The sequence below is a fragment of the Oncorhynchus nerka genome, linkage group LG14, assembly GCF_034236695.1.
Source record: "Oncorhynchus nerka isolate Pitt River linkage group LG14, Oner_Uvic_2.0, whole genome shotgun sequence".
Lineage (NCBI taxonomy): Eukaryota > Metazoa > Chordata > Actinopteri > Salmoniformes > Salmonidae > Oncorhynchus > Oncorhynchus nerka.
The window spans coordinates 29059495-29076958 of NC_088409.1; the positions used below are offsets into that span (position 1 = coordinate 29059495).

Below are 17464 nucleotides of genomic sequence, written 5' to 3' on the forward strand. Positions count from 1 at the left end.
CAGGAGTCGCTGGTGCGCGATGAGACAAGGACACCCCTACCGACCAAGCCCTCCCTAACTCGGGCGACGCTAGGCCAATTGTGCGTTGCCCCACGGACCTCCCGGTCGCGACAGAGCCTGGGCGAACCCAGGGACTCTGATGGCACAGCTGGCGCTGCAGTACAGCGCCCTTAACCACTGCGCCACCCGGGAGGCCCTTTGGGCTCCAATTTTTGAGGCTGGTAACTCTAATGAACTTATCCTCTACAGCAGAGGTAACTCTGGGTCTTCCATTCCTGTGGCGGTTCTCATGAGAGGCAGTTTCATCATAGCGCTTGATGGTAATTGCAACTGCACTTGAAGAAACTGTAACATTTCTTGAAATTTTCCGTATTGATTGACCTTCATGTCTTAAAGTAATGATGGACTGTTGTTTCTCTTTGCTTATTTGAGCTGTTCTTGCCATAATATGAAATTAGCCTTATTTGGTAAAAGACCATCTTCTGTATACCACCCCTACCTTGTCATAACACAACTGATTAGCTCAAACCCATTAAGAAGGAAAGAAATTCCACAAATTAACTTTTAACAAGGCACATCTGTTAATTGAAATGCATTCCAGGTGACTACCTCATGAAGCTGGTTGAGAGAATGCAAAGAGCGTGCAGAGCTGTCATCAATGCAAAAGGTGGCTATTTGAAGAATCTCAAATATAAAATATATTGTGATTTATTTGACTTTTTATGGTTACTACATGATTCCATATGTGTTTCATAGTTTTGATGTCTTCACTATTATTATAGAATGTAGAAAATAGTAAAAAAAATAAAGAAAAACCCTTGAATGGGTAGGTGTTCTGAAACTTTTGACCGGTAGTGTGTAATGATTAAAGACAAGACAAAATGTAAAACAAACATAAATACATTCATTAAACTTTACATGCAACTTTTATCTGAACATGTGAAAATCATGTAGCCTATCCTTTGTGTAGTGATTTTAGAAGGTGTAACCTTTAGAAGGTGTAGTCTTGTTCAATTCTATAGGTCTAGGCTAAAAGTGAACAATAGGCCTATAATGTGAGTGAAAACCCCACCCATCGAAAATGTTTGATCAAATAGGTAACAAATTAATTTCAATGTGATTGATGTATGTCTCTTGAATGTGTCGCAATCTGAGAGCGAGAACGCGCATTCTGCCTCTGTTACAAGTGAGTGGGAAAGGAGTAGGGGCGCGTATCCAAAGCGCGCTCACACCTGAATTATTGGGGCCACATGCATCGGCAAAAGACTAGAACGCGCGCCCTGTGTCTTCTCTGCTTCCCTCTCGGATACTGTCGTTTCCTGCATTCTAGTTGATTGGCAAGTGGGGCCGGGACGACCACTGAGTAGCGAAATACTGGGATAAGATGGAGGTTTGCGAGAGACTTTTGTGCCTGGCCGTGGTGTCCAGCGTTCTCGGCGTTGGCTCGGTTCTGGGGAAATACGTGAGAGGTATCGTAAATACCAAGGAGGTAAGGTGTTTGATACCTAATGTATCACTTGTGACAATGACACCATTATTACACTCGTCAGCGCCTTCTCGTGTAGCCTAAAGCCTTTCGGTGTTTATATTCTATTGCGAGTGTGACGCGCTCCGAAATTGCCTGTTCATATGTATTCCAAACCAAGCAATTCCTCCAAGATGTTACAGGCTGTCCATACTGCCTTGTATTTGTGCGCATCTCTATGTGTGTCAGTGAGCGTATTTATATTTCTATCTACATCGTTCTGGCTCTGTGGCTCTCACCGAACGGTAGAAGCAAGCTGTGCATGTTTACGAGAATGTGACTTGCAAATCCATCTAGCATTTATTTTTCTTTGTGATAGCGCCAAGTGTTGGCGATATCCTTCACTGTAACCAAAATAACTCACATCCATCATTCGCATATAATAACGGTAACCCCGCCGTTACAGGTGTACGTCAGTTGTCGCTCACGTCGCATATTATTGTTTATTATTTGTCATCATCTCACATCAGCTGTGCTCCAACACTTAACACTATCCTATCAATATAAAACAGTCTTCTGATATCAATCTATTATCAATATCAACGATACTATTATCTGATTGAATCTGTTTCCGCGTTTAAATGCTGTGCTCATATTGTTCCCGTGTGCACCAGACAGATGTGCGCCAGCCGCGACTATCCCGTGCACTGAGTTCTCATAACTCTTCTCATCTCAGCTCTTTTAGTGTCCCACTTCTGCATAACAGTTTGATGATCAGGTGTGATATTTAACCCATGACATTCATGACTCATAAAGTAGGCTAACACCTGTCCTACACAATATAATTAATTCCCTCTTCCCCATTCCCTCTTCAGAAGGACCACAATGGAAATAACTTTGTGTTATCCTTGAGGATTTTCTTATTGTATGTGGAGGCGTCATGGGCTGGAGTGCCCTTATGTACGTATATATAAAAAATGGTCTAAAATCAATCACTCTCATATGTAGAAACACTTAGGCTACTTATCAGATCATGTGGCTTCCAATCAAGAGCTATTGAAAATTGACAAACTATAATATAGTTAACTAGCTAAATACACTAGTGTATGATATCAGAAATGCTTATGAATAACATAATCCATATTAGATCTCCAGCTCATGCCAGAAGTACTCTATACCCTCTTCTCTTACATGGTGTGTGTTAGTCTGACCCAGGGCTGTGTCTTCCCTCAAACACCATGTCACTGCTCTGAATGGACTGAAACAACACTCATCTGGACATGTTGATATAGTGTGTGTGTTGTCGTGGGACTGTTCAACACATCAGTCTTGTCTGCGGACTCCCACCCAAGGTCACACACACACACAGCCTCACTCCTCCACCTCAAAGTCACAGTAGAGTACAACATGTCAAATCAGCAGGCAAGGTATGATCAGGTTCAGTGATGGTGGGGAGGATTATAGGTATGATCGGGTTCAGTGATGGTGGGGAGGATTATAGGTGTGATCAGGTTCAGTGATGGTGGGGAGGATTGTAGGTATGATCAGGTTCAGTGATGGTGGGGAGGATTATAGGTATGATCAGGTTCAGTGATGGTGGGGAGGATTGTAGGTATGATCAGGTTCAGTGATGGTGGGGAGGATTATAGGTATGTTCAGGTTCAGTGATGGTGGGGAGGATTATAGGTATGTTCAGGTTCAGTGATGGTGGGAAGGATTGTAGGTGTGTTCAGGTTCAGTGATGGTGGGGAGGATTGTAGGTATGTTCAGGTTCAGTGATGGTGGGGAGGATTGTAGGTATGATCAGGTTCAGTGATGGTGGGGAGGATTATAGGTGTGATCAGGTTCAGTGATGGTGGGGAGGATTATAGGTATGATCGGGTTCAGTGATGGTGGGGAGGATTATATGTATAATCAGGTTCAGTGATGGTGGGGAGGATTGTAGGTATGATCAGGTTCAGTGATGGTGGGGAGGATTATAGGTATGATCAGGTTCAGTGATGGTGGGGAGGATTATAGGTATGTTCAGGTTCAGTGATGGTGGGGAGGATTATAGGTATGATCAGGTTCAGTGATGGTGGGGAGGATTATAGGTATGTTCAGGTTCAGTGATGGTGGAAAGGATTGTAGGTATGTTCAGGTTCAGTGATGGTGGGGAGGATTATAGGTATGTTCAGGTTCAGTGATGGTGGGGAGGATTATAGGTATGTTCAGGTTCAGTGATGGTGGAAAGGATTGTAGGTATGTTCAGGTTCAGTGATGGTGGGGAGGATTATAGGTATGTTCAGTGATGGTGGGGAGGATTATATGTATGATCAGGTTCAGTGATGGTGGGGAGGATTATAGGTATGTTCAGTGATGGTGGGGAGGATTATATGTATGATCAGGTTCAGTGATGGTGGGGAGGATTATAGGTATGATCAGGTTCAGTGATGGTGGGGAGGATTATAGGTATGTTCAGTGATGGTGGGGAGGATTATATGTATGATCAGGTTCAGTGATGGTGGGGAGGATTATAGGTATGTTCAGGTTCGGTGATGGTGGAAAGGATTGTAGGTATGTTCAGGTTCAGTGATGGTGGGGAGGATTATAGGTATGTTCAGGTTCAGTGATGGTGGGGAGGATTATAGGTATGTTCAGTGATGGTGGGGAGGATTATATGTATGATCAGGTTCAGTGATGGTGGGGAGGATTATATGTATGATCAGGTTCAGTGATGGTGGAGAGGATTATAGGTATGTTCAGGTTCAGTGATGGTGGGAAGGATTGTAGGTATGTTCAGGTTCAGTGATGGTGGGGAGGATTATAGGTATGTTCAGGTTCAGTGATGGTGGGGAGGATTATAGGTATGTTCAGTGATGGTGGGGAGGATTATATGTATGATCAGGTTCAGTGATGGTGGGGAGGATTATAGGTAGGTTCAGTGATGGTGGGGAGGATTATATGTATGTTCAGGTTCAGTGATGGGGAGGATTGTAGGTATGATCAGGTTCAGTGATGGTGGGGAGGATTATAGGTATGTTCAGGTTCAGTGATGGTGGGGAGGATTATATGTATGTTCAGGTTCAGTGATGGTGGGGAGGATTATAGGTATGATCAGGTTCAGTGATGGTGGGGAGGATTATAGGTATGTTCAGTGATGGTGGGAAGAATTATAGGTTAGGTTAGGTTTTTGTGAGTTTATTTATGTTTGTGTGTGATTGTGATTTCATGTGGCTGTGAGTATGTTTAGGCAAGTGAGTGTGTTTGTGTTGCACCGTTGTGTAGCCTTACCAATGAATCATTGAGAGGTCCCGGGGTGACTGGACTATAGCTGATTGGTAATTAATTGTTCATGAGGCTTAGCAAGCAAACTGGGTTCTGGAGAGAGGGGGAGAGACAGAGAGGGAAAGCGGAAGGGAGGGACAGCGTGAGTGGGTAGAGACGGAGAGGACGGGACAGGGAGAGAGAGGGAAAGAGGACGGGAGAGCGAGAGATTGAGGAAAGAAGGGACAGACAGAGGGCCAAGAGAGGGAGAGAGAGGGAGTAGTAGTGACCGGATACTGCATTGAGGCCTAGCACTTGATTAATGGGCTGTCTAACCACACACACCCTCTGACACCCTCTTTCACTCACACACACACTCACTCACTCACATACACACACTGGCTCAATGTCTCTGCACCAGAATGCAGTGGCTGTGGGGTAATGAGAGGACTAAGGAGGATTAAGGTTGACACCCCATCCACTGTTCCACTGCTCCTGTTTCCCTACTACTCTCCACTGAGACCGACTGGGCCTAGGGCAGGACTACAGGTGCCCTCTGGGCTAGGCTTACACTGAGCTGCATGGACTGGGGCTAGCTTGGACTGGCCTGCTCAGAAACACTGCTGTTAGACTAGGTTCTATTTCCTTACTGTTCCTTAAGTGCATGCCCCGCCCACCTGAGGATCTTTTTTCAGCCATATATTTCCTGTTTGAGGAGTGCAAAATCCACTTGTCACTAAAATCTTGCTGCAGTGATTGCTTTAATTTGGCTCCTGCGACCCGCTCGTTAACTTGACTCATTAACGTTATGACCGAGGAAATGACGCCTCTAGCACTGAGATGCAGTGCCTTAGACCACTGCTCCACTTGGGAGCCGAAGTGACAATAGTGGTAGGTGGATCCTTTGTCCAGATCTGTAATAGGCTATAGCAGTGGTCACCAAACTTTTGAGTCGAGATCACCGAGTCAAAATGCAAGCCGAGAACTACAGTTCAATTTTTACGCTACTTAAAAAATGTAAACCTATGCAACATTAACCTATTAAAACAATAGTGTAATAATGAGATTTGAGCAGTAGGCTTCTCGGGACGTTTTGAAAATGATATTTTAACATTTGAGGAAGGCTGGCTATATGATCACATCGGTAATAAAATCAGTTGTTGTATTACTTGTGAGGCACAGCTGAGTGAGAATATGTAACCGGCTCTGTACTGGTACTTTTCTGCGTTGGGTTCTGGTGAGGTGTAGGTGGAAGACAAGGCTCTGGACACAATTCTGCCAGTTGTCTCTCTTTTAATGACGGCATGGAATGGATACAAATACAAGGCAAAAGTTACTTCTGCCGTCTCGACTCCCATACAAGTATATTTGCCTCCCCTCATCACGCGCTGAGCAAACTCAGGAGTAAAAGCATCAACAACAAAATACATTATACAAAATGTACATGTTCATATTTTCAAAAGACTCATTCGTTTTATAAATGTTTACACCAATAATCTGCTAATAAGTGCTCAATATTTCTTAGCGTGTACCATTATACCTGAGGCATACTAATGAAGTAACAACGCCATTTTTTAAATGACTGGACAGGTAACAAAAATAAACAACAGCTAACTAGGCACATTAAACATGAAATACAAAATCGTCACATTTCTCAACATACCTGCATGGAATGGGTACAAATACAAGCAAGAGTTACTGCTGCCGTCTGGACTCACATACAAGTATATTTGCCTGATAAAAGACCGAATGTCCGTAAGAAAACTCATGCTGTCGGTACCTGAAAGAGACCCTCTCCCACAACAGAGCTAGCAGTAGCTGGGCTAGCCTTGTAAAGTTGCACTCAAACATTATTCCCAGTCACATTAATATATTCCTATAAACAGTAATGCAACACTAAATCAGTGACGATATAACTTTTGCTTGTCTTTTCTTGTGCATTCAAAAGACCGGAGCATACATAACCCTCCTCATCACGCTCTGAGCAAACTGAGGAGTAAAAAACATGGCTCCCGTTGATGACATCACAGAATTAACACAATTTAGAAAATAAATACAGGTAAGCCTAAAATAGTTTTCCTCACCTCATGTTCTACTGTCGGTGCGCACTCCCTTAATATCATAGGCCTGCAGTATAATATGCTAAGAGCCACATCAAACTTTCACACAAATTTCTAAACTTTATTAGGGTAACATCAAAAGTAAGTATATTTTTATAGGGAAAATACGAGAAGGATATTATAACAAAAAAAGCGCTCAGAATTTAATTAAACTCTTACGAACTGGTTTGAACCTTCATGGATTTTAAAAAATTTTATTGGCCAAAAGCCGGCAATTACCAGCTAACCGAAACATATATTCCAGGCAGGCCCAGTGATTCATGACGCTTTCTCTGCCTCTTCTCCAAACCGAGCGGCTATTCCTCGCTCACCTAGAACCAAACACTTCAATACAGATGTTGAATTGACGTGGGTACTGTGTGTGTGTGTGTATATATAAAAAAATGTTTTACTGGCAAATAAAATCAATCAATCCAATCAAGAGACATCTGCTGCAAAACACAAAAAAGTTTGATTGTCAAGCCAAACCTATGATACTGGGTAAACCTACAAGGTAAGGAGGAATGCATTTTCTGTTTGTCCAGATTGACAATCTTCAGTTGAAGTCAGAAGTTTACATACACTTAGGTTGGAGTCGTTAACTCTTTTTTTTCAACCACTCCACAAATTCTTGTTAACAAACTATAGTTTTGGCAAGTCGGTTAGGACATCTACTTTGTGCATGACACAAGTAATTTTTCCAACAATTGTTTACAGACAGATTATTTCACTTATAATTCACTGTATCACAATTCCAGTGGGTCAGAAGTTTACATACACTAAGTTGACTGTGCCTTTAAACAGCTTGGAAAATTCCAGAAAATTATGTCATGGCTTTAGAAGCTTCTGTTAGGCTAATTGACATTATTTTAGTTAATTGGAGGTGTACCTGTGGATGTATTTCAAGGCCTACCTTCAAACTCAGTGCCTCTTTACTTGACATCATGGGAACATCAAAAGTAATCAGCCAAGACCTCCACAAGTCTCCTTCCAAACTCCTGAAGGTACCACGTTCATCTGTACAAACAATAGTATGCAAGTATAAACACCATGGGACCACGTAGCCGTCATACCGCTCAGGAAGGAGACGCCTTCTGTCTCCTAGATGAACATGCTTTGGTGCGAAAAGTGCAAATCAGTCCCAGAATAACAGCAAAGGACCTTGTGAAGATGTTGGAGGAAACAGGTACAAAAGTATCTATATCCACAGTAAAACGAGTCTTATATTGACATAACCTGAAAGGCCGTGCAGCAAGGACGAAGCCACTGCTCCAAAACCCCCATGTGCAGTTCCCCATGTGGAACTGCACATGTGGACAAAGATCTACTTTTTAGAGAAATGTTCTCTGGTCTGATGAAACCAAAATAGAACTGTTTGGCCATAATGACCATCGTTATGTTTGGAGGAAAAAGGGGGATGCTTGCAAGCCGAAGAACACCATCCCAATCGTGAAGCACGGGGGTGGCAGCATCATGTTGTGGGGGTGCTTTGTTGCAGGAGGGACTGGTGCACTTCACAAAATAGATGGCTTCACGAGGAAGGACAATTATGTGGATATATTGAAGCAACATCTCAAGACATCAGTCAGGAAGTTAAAGCTTGGTTCCAGATGGGTCTTCCAAATGGACAATGACCCCAAGCATACTTCCAAAGTTGTCCTTAAGCCATTTTGCCACAACAAAGTCAAGGTATTGGAGTGGCCATCACAAAGCCCTGACCTCAACCCTAGTGAAAATTTGTGGGCAGAACTGAAAAATCGTGTGCTAGCAAGGAGGCCTACAAACCTGACTCAGTTACAATAGCTTTGTCAGGAGGAATGGGCCAAAATTCACCCAACTTGTTGTGAGAAGCTTGTGGAAGGCTACCCAAAACATTTGGCCCAAGTTAAACAATTTTAAAGGAAATGCTACCAAATACTAATTGAGTGTATGTACACTTCTGACCCACTGGGCATATGATGAAAGAAATAAAAGCTGAAATAAATCATTCTCTCTACTATTATTATGACATTTCACATTCTTACAATAAAGTTGTGATCATAAGACAGGGAATTTTTACTAGGATTAAATGTCAGGAATTGTGAAAAACAGAGTTTAAATGTATTTGGCTAAGGTGTATGTAAACTTCTGACTTCAACTGTATGTATTGTGGTATTGAAAACGCAAACCATGATATTGAAGTGCCCGACGTCGGTATACTTTATTTATTGGTTGTGTGGTGCATTGGCACAGAAACCTGTTGGTGGAAAATTAATTGCATATATTTTGTAGTATTATAAATATGGCATTAAAATGTTGAAAATCTGATTTTCCCCCTAGCTGATCATTGTCTGCAGCCAGCTCTGATCGTAGTGTAATGAAACAGCCAGGGAGAGTGAGATCGTCTGTGGTGGTCAGCGAACCCTCAACCTTCTGGCCCGTAGCCCTGCCTGGCCTCGACTGTGCCACAAAGAATGCTGAAGTGGCAAAGTCTTTAGCCATGTTTATAAACACAGGGTCGTTACAGTTATTGTTATTTGTGGGCGTAAACATTATTTAGAGTATTTTTTTTTGGGGGGGGGGGTGCAGTTTATTTTACAGTACAAGGAAGGGGCATGAAAATATTTGTATCATTGAGGAGGGGGGTACATTTATTTTTGAATCTGAGGGTATCCTGTATTAGCATTGTTTCTTAGTTAAGCAACATGACAACAACAGTAATTAATTAAGCTGCCTAGACAGCACAGGGGACTGCAGGTAGGGTAGACAGCACAGGGGACTGCAGGTAGGGTAGACAGCACAGGTGACTGCAGGTAGGGTAGACAGAGCAGGTGACTGCAGGTAGGGTAGACAGAGCAGGTGACTGCAGGTAGGGTAGACAGCGCAGGTGACTGCAGGTAGGGTAAACAGCACAGGTGACTGCAGGTAGGGTAAACAGCACAGGTGACTGCAGGTAGGGTAGACAGCACAGGTGACTGCAGGTAGGGTAGACAGCACAGGTGACTGCAGGTAGGGTAGACAGCACAGGTGACTGCAGGTAGGGTAGACAGAGCAGGTGACTGCAGGTAGGGTAGACAGCACAGGTGACTGCAGGTAGGGTAGACAGCACAGGTGACTGCAGGTAGGGTAGACAGCACAGGTGACTGCAGGTAGGGTAGACAGCACAGGTGACTGCAGGTAGGGTAGACAGAGAAGGTGACTGCAGGTAGGGTAGACAGAGCAGGTGACTGCAGGTAGGGTAGACAGCACAGGTGACTGCAGGTAGGGTAGACAGAGCAGGTGACTGCAGGTAGGGTAGACAGAGCAGGTGACTGCAGGTAGGGTAGACAGAGCAGGTGACTGCAGGTAGGGTAGACAGAGCAGGTGACTGCAGGTAGGGTAGACGGCACAGGTGACTGCAGGTAGGGTATACAGCACAGGTGACTGCAGGTAGGGTAGACAGCACAGGTGACTGCAGGTAGGGTAGACCGCACAGGTGACTGCAGGTAGGGTAGACAGAACAGGTAACTGCAGGTAGGGTAGACAGAACAGGTAACTGCAGGTAGGGTAGACAGAGCAGGTGACTGCAGGTAGGGTAGACAGAGCAGGTGACTGCAGGTAGGGTAGACAGCGCAGGTGACTGCAGGTAGGGTAGACAGAACAGGTAACTGCAGGTAGGGTAGACAGAGCAGGTGACTGCAGGTAGGGTAGACAGAGCAGGTGACTGCAGGTAGGGTAGACGGCACAGGTGACTGCAGGTAGGGTAGACGGCACAGGTGACTGCAGGTAGGGTAGACGGCACAGGTGACTGCAGGTAGGGTAGACAGCACAGGTGACTGCAGGTAGGGTAGACAGAGCAAGTTTTTGGTGGTTTCAGCCCTGTTACTCTCCTGGTGTTAATTTATTCATAGATGCAAATATACATGGTGTATTTATGCAAATATGTCACATATAATTGTCTTCATTTGAACACAAAATATATATAAAAAATATCTGATACAGTAAGAAAATGTCTATATAGCTGAATTCCCACCAAAATGCCAGAACTCCATTCATGATGTGCTAAAGTTCAATAGCTGATGGAATATAAAGATTAAACGTTTGGAGTATCTTCATCCATTGTTCAACTGTTGCATTTAAGGGGAATATAATTTTTTGGGACCTTTTAACAATTTTGATGACCATTTCTACCTTATTGGGTAAGAACAGGGTAAGACAGAACTCAGAAACACTGTTATTAGACTCTATTTCCTTACTGGGTATGACCAGGGTAAGACAGGACTGCATGGCTGGAAGTGATCAGCAACTGAAAACATCAGGCCCCAAACAGCCCAGCCAGATCGAAGAAGAGGTCATAGATACAGAAAGACGGCTAGAGCGAGAGAGATGGTCAATACAAATGGAAAGACGTTAAGGAATGGTCTAAAATTAGATTAATTTGTCTGTGCAACACAGAAATACAGATTCATTTACGGGGTTGTGTGTGTGTGTGTGTGTGAAAGAGAGGAGGAAGTAGAAAGGAGTGTGTGTATTTCTGAGTGAGTGCAGTGACTTTCATGGTTTCTATGGCAGCTGCAAACTCAGGCAGCATGTGGCAGTTGCTATGACAATAATGGGGGAATGGAGGTTTGGTGTGTTTGTGTCTGAGCCTAACAAGGGGGTCTTTCACAGTCCTTGGGCAGTCATATGATATACCCCAGGTCTCCAGCCCCACCACCTCTCCTCCTTTGTGACTGCTCTGTAGTCATGGATACACCTTTAGCCTAGGACAGTACAATCTAGGACAATAAAATACATTGAAGTGCAGTATGTAGTACTGTATGCTTCAGCGGGTCTGGAAGTTAGACCTCTTGATATACAGTACCAGTCAAAAGTTTGGACACCTTCTCAAGGGGTTTTCTTTATTTTTTACGATTTTCTACATTGCAGAATAGTAGTGAAGACATCAAAACTATGAAATAACACAAAATATATTTGAGATTCTTCAAAGTAGCCACTCTTTGCCTTGAGGACAGCTTTTTCACACTCTTGGCATTCTCTCAACCAGCTTCATGAGGTAGTCACATGGAATGCATTTCAATTAACAGGTGTGCCTTGTTAAAAGTTCATTGGCGGAATTTCTTTCATTCTTAATGCTTTTGAGCCAATCAGTTGTGTTGTGACAAGGTAGGAGTGGTATACAGAAGATAGCGCTATTTGGTAAAAGACCAAGTCAATATTATGGCAAGAACAGCTCAAATAAGCAAAGAGGGCTATCAAAACAGTCCATCATTACTTTTAAGACATGGTCAGTCAATTTCAAGAAATGTTAAGGTTTCTTCAAGTGTATTTGCAAAACCATCAAGCGCTATGATGAAACTGTCTCTCATGAGGACCTCCACAGGAAAGGAAATCCCAGAGTTACCTTTGCTGCAGAGGATAAGTTCATTAGAGTTAACTGCACCTCAAATAAATGCTTCAGAGTTCAAGTAACAGACACATCTGAACATCGACTGTTCAGAGGAAAGTACGTGAATCAGGCCTTCATGGTCAAATTGCTGCAAAGAAACCACTACTAAAGGACACTAATAATAATAAGAGACTTACTTGGGCTAAGAGAAACACAAGCAATGGACTTTAGACTGGTGGAAATCTGTCCTTTGGTCTGATGAGTCCAAATTTGAGATGTTTGGTTCCAACCACCGTGACTTTGTGAGACGCAAAGTAGGTGAACGGATAATCTCTGCATGTGTGTTTCCCACCGTGAAGCATGGAGGAGGTGTGATGGTGACACTGTCAGTCATTTATTTATAATTCAAGACACACTTAACCATCATGGCTACTATAGCATTCTGCAGTGATACGCCATCCCATCTGGTTTGCCCTTAGTGGGACTATTATTTGTTTTTCAACAGGACAATGGCAAGGGCTAATTGACCAAGGAGAGTGATGGAGTGGCGCATCAGATGACCTGGCCTCCATAATCACCCGACCTCAACCCAATTGAGATGGTTTGGGATGAGTAACAAGTGCTCAGCATATGTGGGAACTCCTTCAAAACTGTTGGAAAATCATTCTTCATGAAGCTGGTTGAGAGTCTGCAAAGCTGTCATCAATGCAATGGGTGGCTACTTTAAAGAATATAAAATATATTTAGATGTTTAACACTTTTTTGGTTACTACATGATTCCATATGTGTTTTTTCATAGTTTTGATGTCTTCACTATTATTCTACAATGTAGAAAATTGTAAAAAATACAAATAAAGAAAAACCCTTGAATGAGTTGGTGTCCAAACGTTTGACTGGGACTGTATGGCTGAATGTGTTAACTGTTAACTACAGATGGCTTGTTCTCTGACATATGGCTACGGATTTGCTCTCTATCTATGAGATATAGTACAGCTGTAAATTCCATTTTTTATGTCTTGTTTAAAACCCCTTAAGGATCGTACCCTTTCTCTATTTTCACCTAAAATGACATACCCAAATCTAACTGCCTGTAGCTCAGGACCTGAAGCAAGGATATGCGCATTCTTGATACCATTTGAAAATAAACACTTTGAAGTTTGTGGAAATTTGAAATTTTAATGTAGGATAATATAACACATTTAATCTGGTAAAAGATAATAATTTTTGAAATGCAAGAGAAAGGCCATGATATAATATTGCAACGTAGGCGCAATTTAGATTGAGGTGCACTAGATGGCAGCCGCGTGTGTGCAAAGTTTCAGATTGATCCAAATGTGTCTGCCCAAATGTGCCGAATTGGTAAATGTATTCATTTTCAAGTGCTTAAGTATATAGAATTTACAAAAATGATATGGTAATACAAAATGTAAGTTTACACACTCCTAGGAATGTCATACATGATGGATCATTAGCTTGTACACTAACTTTCACACATCTAGATGGCCGGGCGGGGTGGGTGTGGAGCCAGAGGCAGCACAGGGGTTCAAACTGTAGAACCCAGTTCTTACAGCACATTTGAATATAAAAATTGATTTTATCAAACAAAACTATGCTACATTTTATCTCTGGGACCCTCCGGATGAATAATCAGAGCAAGATTACTGAATGCAAGCACATTATTTACCTTCAGAGGTGAATGTATCAAACCAGATGTCGTGATACGTTTTTGTTGTTGTTGTGCACTGTCCTCAAACAATAGCACTGTATATTTTCACTGTAATACCTACTGTAGATTGGACAGTACAGTTAGATTAACAAGAATTTAAGCTTTCTGCTCATATAAGACATGTCTATGTCCTGGAAAGTTTGCTGTTACTTACAACTGTTTTGCTAACAACATTAGCTCACATTAGCTCAACCGTCCCGGTATAGGGACACCGATCCCTTATTGATGATCAATTCTATACAGCCTGTGTCTGTCAGCCTACATCTGCAGCACAGCCCATTGACTGATACCCTGCTGCAGTGCCTTTATGGAAGGACAGTGAAGAACTGTATACCATCAGCACAATGTCTTGGTATGATGCTGGTTGAATATTACAGCCAGGTTCTCCTGCTCTCTCCCCCATCTCACCTTCATATCCCTCTCTTCTCTCCCCATTCTCTACCCTATGCCCCTGTCTCCCTCCTCCTCCTCGCCCGGCTCTGGTTCCCCACTCTAAACAGGACTGGTTGTTCCTTACTCGCTTCTGTTTTCTCACTGATTTTGGACGTCTGGACTTCCGGTTCCGCTACCAAAAGGTCAGGTTATAGTACAACTGACCCCCTGTCTATCATTCTCTTTTCTTATTCCGTTCCATCAGTATTGTTGGCTCTCCCCCTCTTAGTGAGTTGCTTGTCTGTCTGTCTGTCTGTCTGTCCCCCCTCTCTCTCTCATATTGTCCCACTGTACCCTATTCTTTTCTTATTTTCTGTCTGACAAACTTTGTTTTACAAATCATCCTTCCTCTATGTCCATCTCTCGCTTGTCTCTCTCCTCACTGATTAATTTTCTCTCCCTCTCTCTCCTCTAAATTCATTTCATCACTCTTTCTGTCCTTGGTAATTGTACCTACCTTTGTCTGCTCCTGTTATATTATCCATACATTTACCCTTTCCTGTCCTCTACCCTATCTTCTCCTCTTTTTTTGTCCTCCTTTCTGTGTTCCTCTGGTTGCTGTTAGGGGCCTGCAGACTTTGAGGCAGTCTTGTATTAATCTTAGGCCCCCTTTCCTCCCTCCTCATTTCCCCTTCCTTCCCTCCTCCATTCTCTCTCTCCTCTTTAGTCGCGATGCTGTCAGAATATATTGCTCTACTTTGATGACAGCTCTCAGTGGCCAGCTGTGTACAAGAAGCCGGACAAGGTGAGAAACCACTACTCTGTGTCATGCTTGGCGTGTGTGTGTGTCTTTCTGTGTGTGTATATATGTGTGTGTCAGGATGGTGTATTGGAGGCGAAGTCAAGTGCAGGAGAGCAGATTATAATGAAAAGGAGCACTAATATTATAGTTCCAAAAAAACAAGAGCACTATATGAATAAAACGCGCTCAAGAAACGGAAGGTAAAAGTAGAGCGTGTAAACTAACACCACCTAACATGAAAACAATTACACACAACACATGATGGGAAACAGAGGGTTAAATACAAGTAGCTTCATTGGGGAAATGAAAACCAAGTGTTTATGGTAACAAGACAAGACAAATGGATACGAAAAATGGAGCGGCGATGGCTAGAAAGCCGGTGACGTCGAACGCCCGCCCGAACAAGGAGAGGGGCTGACTTCGGTAGAAGTCGTGACAGTACCCCCCCCCCCCCCCCCCCCTTGAGGCGCGGCTCCAGCGGTGCGCTGACACCCCCCTCGAGGATTCCTACTGGAATCCCGCAAGACCCACGGGAGTCCTTTTCTTCTTGCGACGTTCTATCTAATACCAACTGGGAATATGGGTGCACTCAAAATGGCTGCCAGTCCACTGATTATGCCATCATTGACTTGAATGGCGATTCTCTTTCTATTCATTATATTTCTATGGTTAGTTCGTCCAGTACCTATTAGTGGTTAGTTCGTCCAGTACCTATTAGTGGTTAGTTCGTCCAGTACCTATTAGTGGTTAGTTCGTCCAGTACCTATTAGTGGTTAGTTCGTCCAGTACCTGTGCATAATGTGATATGTGTATGACACAGTTTCTTTATTATTCTTGACTGTATTTCTTGACCGCAGGACTGCTACCAGAAGGAGGCGGTGTTGAGACCAGAGAATAACCAGGTTATCAACCTGACCACGCGCTACACCTGGTCTGGCTGTGTGGTAAGAACATGGACAACCTCTACAGCTCTCTGTCTTATATAGTGCCTTCAGAAAGTGTTCATACCCATTGACGTATTCCACATTTTGTTGTGTTACAGCCTGAATTCAAAATGAAATTGATTAAATATAAAAAATACATACATACCACATAATGGCAAAGTGAAAACATGTTTTTGAAATGTTTTGTAAATTTCTTTAAAATGAAATATCACACCCCTTTGCTATGACACTCCAAACTGAGTTCAGGCGCATTCCGTTTCCTCTGATCATACTTGAGATGTTGATACAACTTGATTGGAGTCCACCTGTGGCCAATAAAATAGTTTGGACATGATTTAGAAATGCACCTTTCTGTATAAGATCCCACAGTTGACAGTGCATGACAGAGCAAAAACCAGACCATGAAGTCCAGGGAACTGTCCGTAGAGCTCCAAGAGAGAATAGTGATGAGGCATATATCTGGGCAAGGGTATAAAACAATTCCTAATGTTGAAAGGTTCCAAAAGCACAGTGGTCTCCAATCATTGGGAAATGGGGAGAAATATGGACCTACCTAGACTCTGCCTAGAGCAGGCTGTCCAACCAAACTGAGCAACTGGGCAAGAAGGACCTTGGTCAGGGAGGAGACCAAAAACCCATTGACCACTCTGACAGAACTACAGAGTTCCTTGGCTAAGATGGGAGAATCTGCCAGAAGGACAACTCTCTACAGCAGGGATATTCAACTCTTCCCCTACGAGGTCCTGGGCCTGCTGGTTTTCTGTTCTACCTGATAATTAATTTTACCCGCTTGGTGTCTCAGGTCTAAATCAGTCCCTGATTAAAGGAAAATAAGAAAAAAATGCATTGGAACTTTGAGTTTGTTGAGTTTGAAGGTTCTACAGCACTTCACCAATCTGGGTTTATGGGCGAGTGGCCAGACGGAAGCCACTCCTGAGAAAAAGGCACATGATAGCACACCTCTAGTTTACAAAAAGGCACATGAAAGACTGAGATCATAAGGCAAAAGATTCTATGAGACAAAAAGTCTGAGATAAAAATGTAACTATTTTGCCTGAATGCAAAGTGCTATGTCTGGAGAAAACCAGGCACAACTCATCACCCGTCTAACACCTACTGTGAAGCATGGTGGTGTCAGACTCATGCCATAGGGATGCTTTTCAGTGGCAGGGACTGGGAGACTGGTAAAACTGGGAGACGGGTAAGACTGGGAGACTGGTAAAGGGAGACGGGTAAGACTGGGAGACGGGTAAGACTGGGAGACGGGTAAGACTGGGAGACGGGTAAGACTGGGAGACGGGTAAGACTGGGAGACTGGTAAGACTGGGAGACTGGTAAGACTGGTAAGACTGGGAGACTGGTAAGACTGGGAGACGGGTAAGACTGGGAGATGGGTAAGACTGGGAGACGGGTAAGACTGGGAGACTGGTAACCATTTTTAATTCAGGCTGTAACACAACAAA

The 17464-nt window shown here is 43.3% G+C and overlaps 1 protein-coding gene across 1 annotated transcript in view; it reads left to right on the forward strand.

The window, feature by feature from the left end:
• Positions 1–1245: 1245 nt before the first annotated feature.
• LOC115127445 (transmembrane protein 145-like) overlaps positions 1246–17464 on the forward strand; it is an 80456-nt gene continuing 64237 nt past the window's right edge. Inside the window, exons 1-4 of the mRNA XM_065027941.1 lie at positions 1246–1489; positions 14384–14458; positions 14983–15060; positions 15915–16001. Of these exons, the coding sequence (XP_064884013.1) occupies positions 1385–1489; positions 14384–14458; positions 14983–15060; positions 15915–16001 (345 nt within the window). The 5' untranslated portion in view covers positions 1246–1384. The remainder of the gene's footprint in view (positions 1490–14383; positions 14459–14982; positions 15061–15914; positions 16002–17464) is intronic.